General features: G+C 39.7%; 1 protein-coding gene and 1 long non-coding RNA gene across 3 annotated transcripts in view; one reads left to right on the forward strand and one right to left on the reverse strand.

Moving 5' to 3' along the window:
• Window positions 1–433: 433 nt before the first annotated feature.
• Window positions 434–5,912, reverse strand: LOC311442529. The gene is made up of 3 exons (XR_014696710.1): window positions 5,723–5,912; window positions 5,206–5,396; window positions 434–2,228 (listed from the first exon to the last, which is right to left on the reverse strand). It is a non-coding gene; the product is annotated as an uncharacterized lncRNA (long non-coding RNA).
• The window catches only part of KCND2 (potassium voltage-gated channel subfamily D member 2), a 293,969-nt gene continuing 283,696 nt past the window's right edge, over window positions 5,458–15,730 (forward strand). Inside the window, exons 1-3 of one of the 2 annotated variants that reach the window (XM_084531746.1) lie at window positions 5,458–5,527; window positions 6,444–6,550; window positions 7,726–8,899. In XM_084531746.1, coding sequence (XP_084387872.1) covers window positions 7,785–8,899 — 1,115 coding nt within the window. In that variant the 5' untranslated portion in view covers window positions 5,458–5,527; window positions 6,444–6,550; window positions 7,726–7,784. The remainder of the gene's footprint in view (window positions 5,528–6,443; window positions 6,551–7,725; window positions 8,900–15,730) is intronic. The other variant, XM_084531747.1, reaches the window with a different exon arrangement.

Consider the following 15,730-nt stretch of genomic DNA (forward strand, 5'->3'; position numbering starts at 1 on the left):
TAGATCTCAAAAAATTGCCAAAGTCCATTACAAAGACTTAGGTATGAAAAATCAATATGGGAACTCATGAAAAATAAACGCATTCATTTTATCCAATTTGATTTGCTCATCTATATTTTCTACCAGTTCACCACAATTTCAAAATCTTTAGCAATATCGCCCATGTTAATTAAAGCAGCACCAAATATAAAGGATACAAACCTTTTCTTATTTTCTTCAGCTAACATTATGTATCTATTCTATCAGATATCACCCCAACTGAGCAAAGATTTCATTATTCCACTGAGCAAAGATTTTGTAATTCCGCTGAGCAGATGACTTTCATAAGTAGATAGATAAGGATATTAGGGTTTTAGATAGCCTGAAGTAAGGAGCTTAAGAGAAGAGGATGAATGTTATTCTGTGGAGTTCTTCATATTCTGGAAGAATGTGAATCTGGAAGCAACTGAATTGTAAACTAACATTTTACCTTGTCTTTTTTTTTTTTTTTTTTTTTTTTTTTTTTGATCTATATACTCTTTTAAAGGAGTGAAGTAACCTGATTTGAAATTGGAAAGGCTCAGGCTTTCCAAGATTGTGCACATTTGTGTCATCCAATTCTCTGTAGCCACCCTGGTGGAGTCTGTGTTATGCATGGTTATACTGGACCACAGACTGACTATGTCCCTTTCAGTATTACTCCCTGTGGATTAGTTTTGTTGTGCAATTTTGCAGCTGTCTTTGAAAATCATATTTCCAGACAAGCTCCTTTCCTGACGAGACTGAGATTCCCTTCTTATTTACCTTTTTCAGTTCTTTAAAGCTGAAGAACTTAAGGTCCAAGGTATGATTCAGGGCCTTAACTAAACTCCTTATTTATTTATTTTATTTATTTGTTTGTTTGTTTGTTTGTTTTATTGTGTTTCAAACCATTTTGTTCTGTTTAGCCAAGCTTTCTTCTAAATATAGAAGGAACACATGAAGTCATAACTGAAATATAGACTATGAATTCTGCAGATATTTTCTGTCTGTTGCATTATGGCTTCTATATGCATTGCTCTTTGAGACACAGCATAGAAGTTAAATCATGTCTGACATATATTTTACCCAATGGCTCAAGCAAATTATGAGACATATTTTAGAGAATTTGGGCACAGAAACAGGGCAAATAAAAGTATCAAATTTTGCAACTTTAAAAGAGCACATTGTTATGAACTGATGCATAGATTTGTCAGAACCAAGTGCTTAATCAGTACCTCTCACTTTGTATGAAGAGGTAATGTTTCTAATCCATGTGTACATTCTTCCAAGAGGGCTTCTTACCTGTTTTATGTTTGTGTTTGTTTGTTTTTTTTAGGTGCTTGGAAAGTGAAAGACATATGATGATACTAGAGACTCTGCACGTGATTAGAAATGTGGCTTTGGGGACAAAATAAACTTGGTAAGGAAATGCTTTTTAAATACTTCCCAAAGTGCTTCGATGCAGCCAGAAATATGAACTCAAAGGGTAATTAGTTTTCTGCATTAATTCACTGGACATTTAAAGTCCAGGATCATTTTTCCATTGACTTAGCAGACTAGCTCTAGCTGTCATTGTCAGGCTTATCCTAACTTAAAGTACCTTACTAAGACTCCTAAGTTAAGGATCACAGTCATTGAAGTCTGCCTTTTATAGTCAATGGATTTGACTATATACTCAGATATACTCCTGCATATACTCAGACTGTAAATAGGATAAATTACTCTCAGGAGCTGTTCCTCCAGTCCATCAAATTACGAAGTTAGGGTGAATTAGGTATCACAGGTGCCTTAAGCTAAATTGGTAGAAATTGGGCCTCATTATATAGCTGAAACAACTATCCCTTTGAAGATAGTATGTGAGTCAAAATATGAATTTAAAATTATAAATATGTATTTATGTAAAGTTTAAAAATGTTTATTTATCATTTCACTAGTGGGTAAAATATCACTAATTTTCAGAGGAATTTTCAGTGCTTAACGTGACTAATACATACTTTAATAGAATTAATTTTTTATATAATGCCCTGTACATCAAGAAAAACATATACAATCAGTAAATTGTTAATTGTTGGTTTAGAGAGGATTAAGCAAAAATCTTTGAGATCAAGTCAGATGCTTCTGAAATCTGTAAGGTCTTGAGATCATTCTAAGTACTCACTTAACTTCACCTTAAGCAAAAGAGAAACCGCAATGCCGATAGCTCTGCCTTTCTCTTCCATCCAAGAAGTCTGTAATAAATGAATTAAAAATCTTTTCTAGAGAACTTTTTTTTTTTTTTTAGATTAATGTCAGATTAATGTTTAGATTAATTAACTCTCAGCTTGACTTTGGAATTTAAAAGAAATTTTCTATGCTTCCCCAAAGTACATCTTAACACTTGGCCAGTGAGAAGTAACTTTTCAGGTCCACAGCAACCCATTTCTCCATATAGAAAGAAGGACAATAAGCACATGCACTTAGAGTGACCTGTGCCTATTTTAGCAAACTACTAGCAAGATGGCTTTTTTCTTTGAAAAATTATGCCCATATTAAAAGCTGCCTGTCTAGCCCACAGTACAAAAACCAGCTAGATTTAGATGAGACAAATCTATGAAGGCAGTGAAACTATATATATGTAGTTTTCACTATATATATTCATATTAATTTGATGTTTGACCAAAGCATTTTTTACTTCTATTTTAAAATGAATTATTTTCTTCTGCTTGAGAAAGATATTCTTAATCTTGTGATCCATTTTTTCAGTGGGACTAAGTGATCAGCACTCTAGCTATCATTATATCAGTGTTTCTCTACATAGGTGTCTCAGGAATGTTCCTTAATTGAATAAACAAACAAACAAATAAACAAAACAAAACCAACCAAAACAAACAAACAAAATTACCAAAGAAATCAAAAGAAATAAGCACCAAAAGCCCAAGCCTCTTTTGTTCAGAATGAGAACTTAGACCTTATATCAACCATGAAATAAAGAAGGAAGATCAGTAGAATTTTCCTTTAGTAATAACCAGAGTGTATCTTGGCAGAAATATCTGTATTTTGAATATTAATAAGTAACTTTGGTTCCTATAAATCAGGAAAAAAACTCAGCTTTTATTGACCAAATAGTACATAAACATGCCTTTTATCTATACTATCTATACTTATCCTAGAGGGGAAATGTAGCATAAACTGAGAACACAGTTATCTTTGCATGATTTTCTGTGTTTTGTATTGAATATACAAAAAATCTTAGCATATGTATAAAAGAATTGTGAAATTAACTTCTAGACTAGAGAGAAAGGAAAAAAAGTCAAAGTTCATGCTGAAACTTGAAGTTGAGACTTAAAAGGTGACATTAAATATTTGCACTGTTCTTTTCTCAAAAGGAAAGACTACTAGCATAATACTAAAGGAATTACGAATAAGAGGTGTATGTGATTCAGACTGTAAAGCAAATTCTTCATTTCAAATATTCTAAATGCTTCTAAAAATGTTAAAGAAAAAATAAATGTGCTAATATAAACTTATGCTTCATAACTGTTATCTTCTTTAATCCTTAGAGAGTTCTTTGTGCCTCCTGACTTTGTAAAGAATTAAGAAACAGCTCATACAAGAGTCCATTGTTACATTCCCTTCAGTACCATTTTCTTCTTTTCCTACAATTACTAGGATTTTTTTTCTTTGCTTCAAAATAGGATTCTTGTCTCATTTCAGTCCCTGTTACTTAATTCCTACTTGAAGTCATAATCCTCCCTGTCACATCACACCAATCTCTTCAAAGCCAATTGTGATGTCACAGTTTCCTGATTTTGACTTCAGAGGAGCTGATTATTTACGTACACTTTATGTACCAGAATTTAGTTTCTTCATACAAAAAAGGAATGAATACTGAAGACAGTTTCAAGGCACTAAATTCAAGGCACACGCTGTGAAAGTATGCACTTCCTGTTTAGCACTTGTCAGTAGTATTTTAATGGACTTCCTGCTAGAATAAAGAGGAAATAGAATACACTTACCTACACAGTCTTTGTCTTTTCCTTTCCTAAGGAGGATTTCTAAAAGAGGCTTCTCTGATTGTCCACAAAAAATTAAGGTGAGGTGATCATCTTTCCAAATAGTCAGTGGTGTTAGGAAAGAGTTTCAACCTGGATGGGTTTCAAACCTCTGATTTAAAACAATCATAGTGTTGCAACATCACATGATATTCACTGTCTAAGTGTTTTGTTGTTGTTGTTTTGTTTGGTTTTCATTTTGTTTTGTTGTTTGGTTGTATTGGTGGTTTTGATGTTTTGTTTTGTTCACTGAAAAAGGAAACCTCTCCTGATTATTTGTCAGAAAAGGAAGCCCTGTATTACTGTCTCAGTGCTGACAAGACCATAAATTGGCCTTTATTAATTGCCATGGGATTGTCTTTTTGCATCACCAAATCAAAACCCCCAATCTTTCATATGAAAGAAGAATAACCAAGTCACCAAAAGCTCCATACCAACATGTTGACTGACTGATTTCAAATGAACAGATTAATTTATATGATACAGTGTACTGAACATTTGACTAAAAAACAAAAGAAACAACAGTAAAACTACAGAAAGTATCCCTTATTTTATGCAACTTTTCATTTCATGTGGTTTGATGTGTGTGATTGATCACCATAAGTTCTCCTAAACTAGGAATTACACTCAAACATTTTTAAACCTTTTCACGCCATGAGTTCAAATATTTCTGATTGGAACAGCTTAGAGGCTACTGACAGAGTTTGAGAGCACTGACAGTGTTCTTTTTTCTTTTTCATGGGAACTTACACAAGAGCTAATACATACTGAAGCTATGCATACTGTTAAAATATAGAAAAGAGATAATTCTCAGGCTTCAGTATATACTTGGCTTATTTCACCATTTCGTCTGTGTTTTTGTTGTTGTTGTTGTTGTTGTTGTTTGTTTGTTTGTTTTGTTTGTTTGTTTGTTTTTCCTGTGTTTTGTTTCAAATTTCTTTCACATATGCCCAAGACAGGTTATCAGAGGGGGAGGTTTGGTCAGAATATCTTCAGGTATAATGAAACCCGTTTACTCTGAGCTTCCTTAGCACGTTTTCTGTCCTACTGCTACAAGGAAACAAACGTAAATTACAAGGAACACCTTGTGCTATCTTGATTCTATCTCAGTGAAGACGACACTGAGTGTACCTTAATTAATTAATTAATTAATTAATTAAAACATGGAGAAAACCTTTTATTTATTGCAGCTAAGGGCACGTAGAGCCCGTTTTGCCCCGCAGATGCGGCGGTGCTGTCAGCTCGGTGCGGCCGGCGGCGGCGGGGCCCTGCAGCATCCCAGCGGGCGAGCGGCGGGGCGAGGCGCGGTGCGGGGAGCCCACACGGCCCCGGCGGGGAATTCGCTTCCCGTCATCCACACGCCATCTAGCGACGGAAAAAAAAAAAAAAAAAAAAAAAAAAGAGGTTGGGGGTGCATGGCTTTGCACGAGAGCGGAACGGAGAGAAGGAGGAAAAGGCTCCCATAGCCGTCCCAGCTCTCGCCTTTCCCAAAGCTGGTAAGGGGCATTTGGATATTGCAGCGAGAACTCCGGTAGTGAGGAGCATCGCCAGGCATTTTACCCGCCTCTTCAATCTTTCTTTCACTAAATAATCGTTCCCCTTCCCCTGAAACGAGCTGGCGCGCCCGAGAAATCCTCTAGATACCTCACCTAAGCCATCCCCGCCGCCCTACCCGAAACACCGATTCCTACCCGAAACACGGCGAACTCCAGAGGCTCTGCGCGGCGCTGCCGGCGGAGGGCTTGGACCGGGCGATCCCGGCCCCGCAGAGACACACGCACGCAGAGAGCCACACGGACAGAGGCACACGGACAGAGCCACAGACACGCACACACACAGACACACACGCACAGACACACACACTGACACACACACACACACGGGCGCTCCCCTCCAGCCCCGCCGCCGGCAGAGCCCCTTTGTTCCGCGATGCTCACCCCCCCACCCCACGCCCCCTTATCTCCCCCTCCTCCCCCGCGCCCCGCTCCACCGCACCCCTGCGCCTCCCTCCCTGCGCCCCTCGCCCGCGGGTGGCGGCGGCGGCGCGGCAGGGCAGGGCGGCATGGCCCGCCCGCCGCGGGGGAGGCTGCGGGAAGCCCCCCCCCCGCCCCCGGCCGCGGCAGGGCCTCGCCGCCGCCGCCCGCAGCCCGCAGCCCGCGGCAGGGGCAGGGGCAGCGGCCGCAGCCGCAGCCGCGCCTGACGGCAGACCCGCGCCGCAGGATCCGCGCCCCGCAAAGGACGTGCTCCGCCGAGTTGCCAGGCGCGATTACGTTTTTTTCTTTTCTTTTTTTTTTTTCTCCCCCCACCCACCCCTTGAACTTGTTGCTTGGCGCTCGGCGGTGGCGGAGGGGGGTGGGGGTGGGGGAAAGCCTTATTATCGATGTCCCTTTGGATGCGATCGCGCTTTCTCAGGAGCAACTACTTCCCCGCCGTTCCCGGAGGGGCGCGGAGATCCAGCGGCGGAGCCCGTATTTCCAAAAGTCTCTATGCAACTGAGCGCTCTCGCCAGACTTTCCCAGGTAGGTGCCGCAGGCTGGACACGTCCGGAGGGATGCGAGAGCAGAAGCGAGGGGAAGGGGCGAGAGGCGGGATTGATCTGGCCCCACCAAGCCGCGACCTGCAGCGCCGGGGCCCCGCGCCCCTGCCCCGCGCCCGCCTCCTGGTCCCCCCCCCTCTTTCCTCCCTGGCCTCCCCCGGCGCCGGGGAGCCCCTGCCCCGCTGCCGCTCCAGCACCGGGTTCCCCGGCTTCGCCCTCCGCCGCCAGCTCCCGAGGATGTCCCCCAGCATCCTACCTTCAGCGGGAGGCTCCGAAGCCCCCGCACCTCCCCTCGCCACCGCGGCCCTGCCTGGCCCCTCTGTCCCCGCTCTGGATCAGACCCTTTCCCTGCCCTGACGCCCTGTTAGGGGAGGAATCCTCCCACGCCGCCCGATCTCTGCCCCGAGGCGCTCCCCCCTCGCCCCTCTGCCCTTCAACGCCTTTCCTCCACGGAAAACTTGCCTTAAAGTTCAATGCTGCCGCCCAGAGCTCCTCCCCTTGCCCCGCCGGCTCCCACGGCCCCTAGCCTGGGTCAGGAGGAGTCCCCGGGGCGGTGATCAAGGTCAGCGAGAGGATTCGTCCCGCTGCTGCTCCAAGGCTGCGGCCGGGGACGTGGGGGGCGGCCCGCCCGGCCCGTCCTCTCCTCCCACCCATGGGGAGCGGGCGGCGGCGCCGGGCAACCCCGCTGCAGCCCGCCCGGGAAGGGCTTCGCTGGCGGCCGCGGCCCGGCCGGCAGCGGGCGGGGAGCGGAGAAGGGGCGGGCGGAGAGGCTGCATCGCGCGTGGAGGAGAATCTCCTTCCAGGTGGCTGCACCGCTGCACCAGGGCTACCAGGCGGCTCCCGGGTTTAGAGCTCCGTTGACTGCTGCTTCCATCCGGGGGCCTCGCATGGACCTCATATCCCAAGGATCTAGCTGCTAGAGTTGTAGCTGCTTTGAATACGCTGATTTTCTAAGTGCCCTGGTTTATTGTCCTAACTGTCCAACCAGCCCCTGGAAAGGACATTTTGGGACCAAAAAAAAAAAAAAAAGGAAAAAAAAAAAAAGGAGGAATCCAAAAGGTGGCCCAGTTAATGCTACAAATCACAACAATGTTCGGAAATTCTGTTGCCTTGAAAATGTGTGAGCATTTGTATTTTTCTTTTCCATTTGTGTTTTAGTGTCTGGACCAGAACTGTCTGTAAATTTGCTTCTTCAGCTGTAGTAGCTGTTTGGGACCATGGCAGCAGGAGTAGCAGCATGGTTGCCCTTTGCCAGGGCAGCGGCCATAGGATGGATGCCAGTGGCTACAGGTCCCATGCCAGCTGCTCCACGGCAGGAGAGGAAGCGAAGCCAGGACTCTCTGATTGTGCTGAATGTAAGTGGTATCCAGTTCCAGACGTGGCTGGACACCCTAGAGCGCTACCCTGACACTCTGTTGGGCAGTTCGGAGCGGGACTTCTTTTACCACCCTGAGACACAGCAGTACTTTTTTGATCGTGACCCTGACATTTTCCGCCACATTCTCAACTTCTACCGTACTGGGAAGCTTCATTATCCCCGCCAGGAGTGCATCTCTGCTTACGATGAGGAGCTGGCTTTCTTTGGCATCATCCCTGAGATCATTGGCGACTGCTGTTATGAGGAGTACAAGGATCGCCGACGTGAGAATGCTGAGCGCCTGCAGGATGATGCCGATCAGGATCATGCAGCTGAGAGCTCACTGCCCTCAATGACAGCTCGGCAGAGGATGTGGCGGGCTTTTGAAAATCCCCACACCAGTACACTGGCTCTGGTCTTCTACTATGTCACTGGTTTCTTCATTGCTGTCTCTGTCATTGCCAATGTGGTGGAAACAGTGCCCTGTGGGGTAAGCCCGGGTCGCATCAAGGAGCTACCCTGTGGAGAGCGCTATGCTGTGGCTTTCTTCTGTCTGGATACCGCCTGTGTCATGATCTTCACAGTTGAGTATCTCCTACGCCTGCTGGCAGCCCCTAGTCGCTACAAATTTGTGCGCAGTGTCATGAGTATCATTGATGTGGTAGCCATCATGCCATATTACATTGGCCTGGTGATGACAGATAATGAAGATGTCAGTGGGGCTTTTGTGACACTAAGAGTCTTTCGTGTCTTCAGGATCTTTAAGTTTTCCCGCCACTCGCAGGGGCTGCGTATCCTGGGCTATACCCTCAAAAGCTGTGCCTCAGAGTTAGGCTTCCTCCTCTTCTCACTCACTATGGCCATCATCATCTTTGCCACAGTCATGTACTATGCAGAAAAAGGTTCATCAGCCAGCAAGTTCACCAGCATCCCTGCAGCCTTCTGGTACACCATTGTCACCATGACAACACTGGGGTAAGTGCAGCTGGTGTTTGGTTACAGCCAACATTTCAACAAGTGTGTTGGCAAGAAGGAAAAGTGCTCAATTAAAAAAAATAAATTTGATAGAGAAAATGTGAGGGTAAGTTTTTGTCATGGAATGTCATGAATACAACTTAGCACTTAGTCTAAGTATTTTGCATGGTGAATTGAGTTAAAAGTGTTGCTGAAGTTAAAGTAACCTAAAACTCCAAATTACAGATACATTGGGGAAAAAAAAAAAAAAAAAGCAAACAAAAATTAATTCCCAAAACTATTTGGTGTCTTTACTATTTTCTCTGACATTTTTTTTGTTGTTGTTGTTTTAGTTAGTGAAATTGGAATATTTTAGGAAAATCTATGAGTTATTCCTTGGAATTCTAACAGTGTTATGTTTGCTGGCAGGACAAGTTACAGTGTTGCTAAAGTAGTAATAGGGTGCAATATTTTAATTTGATCATTCGTAAAAGGATGTGGATCTGCCATTTTGTTTGAAGTGATGTGTTGATGTAGACTTGGATATTGAGTTGGATATTGCAGAGTGATTTGCTTTCACGGAAATAAAGCAAGTATAGATACCTTAATCTTCACAAAAATGATTCCTAATTTCATTTAAGACTCTGGATATCTGTCCTTTGATTTTACGTAACTATAACTTGGTCTCAAGTAAATGACATGTCAAGCTACGCTGACCCATGACAGATTCTAGAAAATGATCTGAGAAAATGTAAGATTTTTATATGACAAATCTAGTTTATGTATTAAAACATAATTCTAATGACATGCAGTCTTCCAGAGAATTAGGAATTTAAAAATGCTGTTGTTGACATTAGTCAGACCGCGATGAAGTTTACTGGAAAGGGGTGATAGTATTTTTTTAAAGTTTCTTACTGATAATGGAATCTTATTGTAGAAGCTGACTCTGTGTACAAGGTTGTTAAATCTATTTGTCTGTAATTCTGACATGAATTTAGAAGGCTGACTAATTTAAGAAGCTAATTTTGAGAGGTAGAGTATGAGCTGTGAAACTGAAAATTTGTTATTCCTTAGATGTTTTTTTTTCTAGTTATTTAATAATTACGGTTGATAGTCAAACTTTTTACTTTTCTAAAGCAAAAGCTCATCATTTTATTAATCAAGCATTTTGCCACATCCTATTGGGAAAGTTGAGATTTATGAAACATGTAAAATTTTAAAATTTAACAAAATGAAAGTGCTTTATTATACCATAATGAACAAGTTGATTTATTATGTGCAATTTAATTTAGTTGGGAAACGGACATAGAAAATATTGAAAAAGATAATGGGTCTACATTATGCCACCAATTTTTGCACAGGGCTTTTATCTTCAGCATGATATAAAAATGAAGATAAATATAGTGCATTGTAAATATTTCATTACTTGTAAGGGCAAGTTATGCTAAAAAGGAGTGACAGGAGCTTTGGGGATTTTAGTCTGCTTTTAAGGTTGCTGGATTTTTTAGGTTTTCACTTTCTTCTGGTAGTGACAAACTGAAGGGAGAAGTTAACATAAGGAACAAGTTATATATGCAAAGCAGTTTCATAGTCCTATGCTTTTTGATGCTGACTCTTTTTGCAACATCTTTTTAATATGTGATGATTTCAACAAGTTATTTCTCGAGAATTTATCAGTATTCAGAATGAATAATCGTATTATAGAGGAGCAGGAACTGGTCTGTATTTTTTTGCAATGAAAGGTATTTCTTGAGTAAGTTGTTTTCACTGTTATGGGTGCAGTTTTGACAGTACTTGTCCATGGTACTGAACAAAATTTTGTCTTCAGCAGTAGGGTCAGTTTGCAGTTTATTATTATGTGGGTGTGATATCTATTTGGTGTTGTTAAGTTTAGTTTGTTTCTTTCATAAAATAATGAATACAATCCTATAGTTACAGGTTTTGAGGTGTTATACTGCATACTGATGAGATTTGAACGTCATTAAAAATCTCTGAATAAAACCTAAAACCAGGCAGCCACACATTCATGATTTGAGGGGAAGTAGAAGAGTTAAAAAGAAAAATGTATGCTTGACTCAGTTTTAGGGGTAGTTTTCACAGAGAAAATTTTGAGCAGGTTGCACTGATATTCAGAGCTTCACCCTCCGAAGTTCAGATATAAGTTCAGATATGACAGACATCCCAAATTTCTGGGAAGTCTTTAATCAGTGGATTAGCTAGATGATGTCCTTTTAATAATATCATGATAACCATATAAAAATTACGTTTAAATGTTAAATACATATGAATAATTTAAATAAAATTAACATAATAAAAGCTTTGAACTCTTTTTAGTTGATGGAATAATTACAATAAAAGAGAGGGAAATTACAAGGAAAAGCAGCAAGGGTCAGTGAAAGCTGATTGTAATTAGTACTGCTACCTTTGCTTCTGTGAAAGGTCTTCTCATCCACTCACTAATGTAGAACTCCCATTCATTTTTAATTTTAGTTTTAGCTGAATTAGAGCTTTATAAATGGTCTCTATACAAACAACATTTTTTCTTTTAGGAACAAAGCTAGCTGAAATATCCTATTTTTGAAATGACAATAGCACACAGCAGGCTATCTGAAATATTACAAAAATGCCTGAAAACTAATACTGAATAATATACTAATATAAAGTTGAGGTTTTGAGTCCTGGTGTCGTTTTCATATTTTCTAGATAGCAAGGGTACTGAGTAAGTGATCTTTGTATTCTGGGGAGTTATTATAATGGAAGCAGGGCTATATTTCTCAGTTCTGCATGATTGCTGAACAATTAAAGCATCTTTTAAAAACATAGGTTACATTTTTCTCTGCAGAGTGACAGTGACTTCAAATATTATTGTATTTTAACCTCCAAGGACATTCCAGCTCTTAACTGTTCTTGACTGCTCAACTCAAGTAATACATAGTTGTATATAGAGACGTTATATTTTCATACAATATAGGGAAGAAAGGAAGAGATGAAGGAAGCAAGGAAGGAAGAAGGGAAAAAAAAAGAAAGGCAAAAGGTGAAGAAGAAGAAAGAAAGAAAGAAAGAGAGAGAGAGAGAGAAGGGAAAACAGAAGGAAGGAAAGATAAAAGTAAAAGAGAAAAAAAAAAAAAAGAAAGGGGGAGAGAAAAGGGGGAAGAAAGGAGAGAAAAAAAGGAAAGAATAAAAGCACAATGAGAAAGGAAAGGGGAAAAAAGAGAAATGGAAAAAAGAAAGAAGAGAAAGAAGAAGAAAGAAGAAAAAATGGAGAGAGGAAGGAAGGAAGAGAGAAAAATAAGAGCAAAAGAAGATAGAAATAGAGAAAGGAAGGTAGGAAGGAAGGAAGGAAGGAAGGAAGGAAGGAAGGAAGGAAGGAAGGAAGGAAGGAAGGAAGGAAGGAGGTTGGACTCGATGATCTTGAGGTCTCTTCCAACCTAGAAATTCTGTGATTCTGTGATTCTGTGGAGGGAGGGAGGGAGGGAGGGAGGGAGGGAGGGAGGGAGGGAAGGAGGGAGGAGACAGAAAGGTGGCTAGAATAATGGCACTCACTATTCCAGAAACTGAGCTGTCTGCTTTCAAAATTCAGTTTTATATTTTATCTGTATTCTTGCAAAAGCAAAATAGGGAAGAGGGACAAGAGAATAAAAATGAAAAACATCACAAAGCAGTTTGTGGTGATTCAAGATTTAAAAAAAAAAATAAAGAAATCATAAAAGTTAGGGACAAAAAGGTCAAGAAGCAGGGCAGTGTAAAACATGTCAGAGAAAAAGGCTCAGGTTTATTGAACTGGGACTGACAGACTTACATAGGGGCTTGTGAACATCTACATCCATAATGACATAGTTATGACACCTGCTGCTGTCACCTTACAACATGGTAATCTAATAACATTCCTTTGGCCCTGTCAGTAGCCAGCTAGAATAACTGGTAAGGTTTTGATGGTGTCAAGGTGATGTTTGTTCCCAAATTTGGCAGAGCTGTAGTGTACTTTAAAGCTTTATACATATATTATACTTTAAATAAGGAACACAGTGCTCTTTTGTGACTAGTTCCAAAGCAATCTCACTGCTATATAAAACATTTATATTTATAGGATTTACATTGGGTAGCTTTGTCAGGTCATGTAATACATTTGTAGATGAGCACAATATTTTATGGGAAGAAGTTAAAACATAAGACCATTTATTTGTTTTGATTATGTAAACAAGAAGTGTGTCTTCTAGAAACAATAAACCACCCATTCATTTTCATTATTTGTTAATGGAGCCCATAATGTATGAGGGACATATCATATTACTTGTACTGAAGACATTAAAATCAAACAGGTGACTGAATGTGACAGTAGAAAACTTCAAGTAGTGAACAGGGTAATAGGATGATGGATTTCATTTTCCTACACATTCCATTCTCTTTTCCATTCTCATCACATCCCTGGGGTATGTTCCATCTATTCATTTTCCTTGCTTTTCTTTCAAAATACCATTTTCCATAGTCTTCCTATTTTGTTATTTGTCAGCTGGCTTGGCTCCTTTCCTCCCTTGTTTCAAACAAGTTTAATGTTTATATTAAGATTCTGGTTTTATTTTACTCTACTTCTTTGTTCCAGAGTCCTCATTCATCCTTCACCATTAGATTAAAACTTCCATTCATCATCGTCATTCATTTAACCTAAACTTTCTTCCTAAGAGTTTTTTTTCCTGACCTTTTTTTGATAGATTTTTCCTTATGAGCATCGTAAAACTTCCACAGCACTTTTTTTTTTTTTTTTTTCCAAATGTCATGCACATTTTCTGGTTTTCCTTTTCTGTGAGTGCCTTTTGTTCCTTATTGTCTCCGTATTTTAGTTTGAAAACATCCACCTCTTCAGAACTCATATAAAAATATGAGTTAAATAAAATCTATCAAGAGACACAAAATTCAAAATCTCTATTCTGTGAACAATTTCATTAAGCACTATAAATACTCTCATGAAAAATATTGCAAAGGTAAAGATTAGCAAAGCTGGAATACTATTTCTGTATCTTTCATGTCATTCATTCTTTTTGTGTTTGAGTTTTTCAGCCCTGTTTCAAATAGTATTTTTCTATTTTATATTCTTGTACACAACCTAGTGATTTTTGGATTTTACAAATGTGTTTGATGTCTTATTCTATTTTCTCTTCACAGCAGAGACTTAGCCTGAATCGTTAGAATACTATATCACAGAAGAGGGAGAAAGTATGGTGTAGTGTAATTGCCTTCAAAGCATATTGCTAGATATTCAGAAAGGGCTCCAGGGAGAATATGAAATACTAAAAAGCAAGGGTCATTTTGATAGCAGTGAGTAAAATTATTTGTTCTTTAATACAAAGAGAGTCAAACTGCATTGGGCTGTTGCAGGCTTGACAGAGAACCTGGGTCATTACAATCCTGTTTAGTTGCACTGCTGACCAGCTTTCCAGTTAAAAAGATATACTGAAGATCTCTTAGAGGAATGGCAGTTAGTTTACTTCACTCTTTTTCTTGATTGTGAATTTGTGAGCTTCATTTATGAAAAGCATGAAAGTAATGCTTAACAGAAATAAATGTCTGCACAGAATGTAATTTATTTCCTCCTTTGGTGGAAACAGATGGAATTTTGTTTTGTTGCAGTTATTGTGAGAGAAGAATAAGAACTACGAGATTGGTGTGGACAAGGAGATAACAAAGAAATATACTGATTTAGGACAGCAGAACAAATCGACTCAGAGAGTAATTATGATTGGTGCCTGATCTATTAATTATGGCCTATCATTCAACTAATCCTCAGTGAATTTTACGAATTTAGTAAAAGCCGTAAGTAACCAAACCCAAGAAGTTCAAACTGAGTGATGGCAATCTGTACTTGACTCACATTATTGTGCCCCTGTCTAAGAAGAAAAAATTGCAATATAAAATGCATATAAATGTCTGCATAAAGCATTAGAATCAGTGTTGCCATGAAAAAAATATCTGGAAATTGAAACCACATTTCTGAACACAGAAATTTATAAACAGTGCAAAAATAAGATTATCCAAAATAAGTTGACAATATCTTGCAGCTTCAGGATGACAATTTCCCAAACATTTGAAACAAAGTCTAATGAATTACTTCTAGTACTAGAGAAAGCTCAAGTACTAGAGTACCATATGGTATGCCACTATAGTCTACTGGTTGAAGTTATCTCATTATTCATAATTTATATCACGGTAAACTGATGAGAGTAGAATCTGGTTCAGCATTGGTTAAATAGATAGGTAGTTCAAAAGAAGGAGTATAAATTAGAAATCCAGAAACAAAGTTTCATCCTTCTCAAGTTTCATCAGTTACCTGACAAGGGAGCTGACAGAGTGATAGAAAAGATTCCGTATATTTATGTTCCTATCCTTTATTGGGTAATATATTTTTGCGTAAGAAGTAGTCTTCAAAACATCTTTTTTTTTTTTTTTTTTTTTTTTTTCCTGCATTACTCAGGCAGTGGATTCAAATTCATAGACAACACTTTGAAATGATAATTTTACACTACATTTCCTGGAACAATAGTAATTACTATGCTTGGACTTCAACCCCTATCACAATTAGTAGCCTAAGTTCTACTATTATTTTTAAGACTTTTTTTTTTTGCTTTTTTTTTTTTTTCCCCTGTAGTACATGACTTTGATCTTACCATGCTTATGGTGATATGTTATAATCCCTCTGCTAAGTAAAAACCGTGGGCTTTGTTTTAACAAAAAAAATAAATTTTTACCAAAGTACACAAAGAAATTTGCATTACTTCCACTTAAATAAATGGGAAATGAGATGAAATACAAAATAGAGCACCTGATGTTCAATGGGTGTAGGTATTCCAAAGAAAAATA

Source organism: Aythya ferina, assembly GCF_964211825.1.
Source record: "Aythya ferina genome assembly, chromosome: 1".
Lineage (NCBI taxonomy): Eukaryota > Metazoa > Chordata > Aves > Anseriformes > Anatidae > Aythya > Aythya ferina.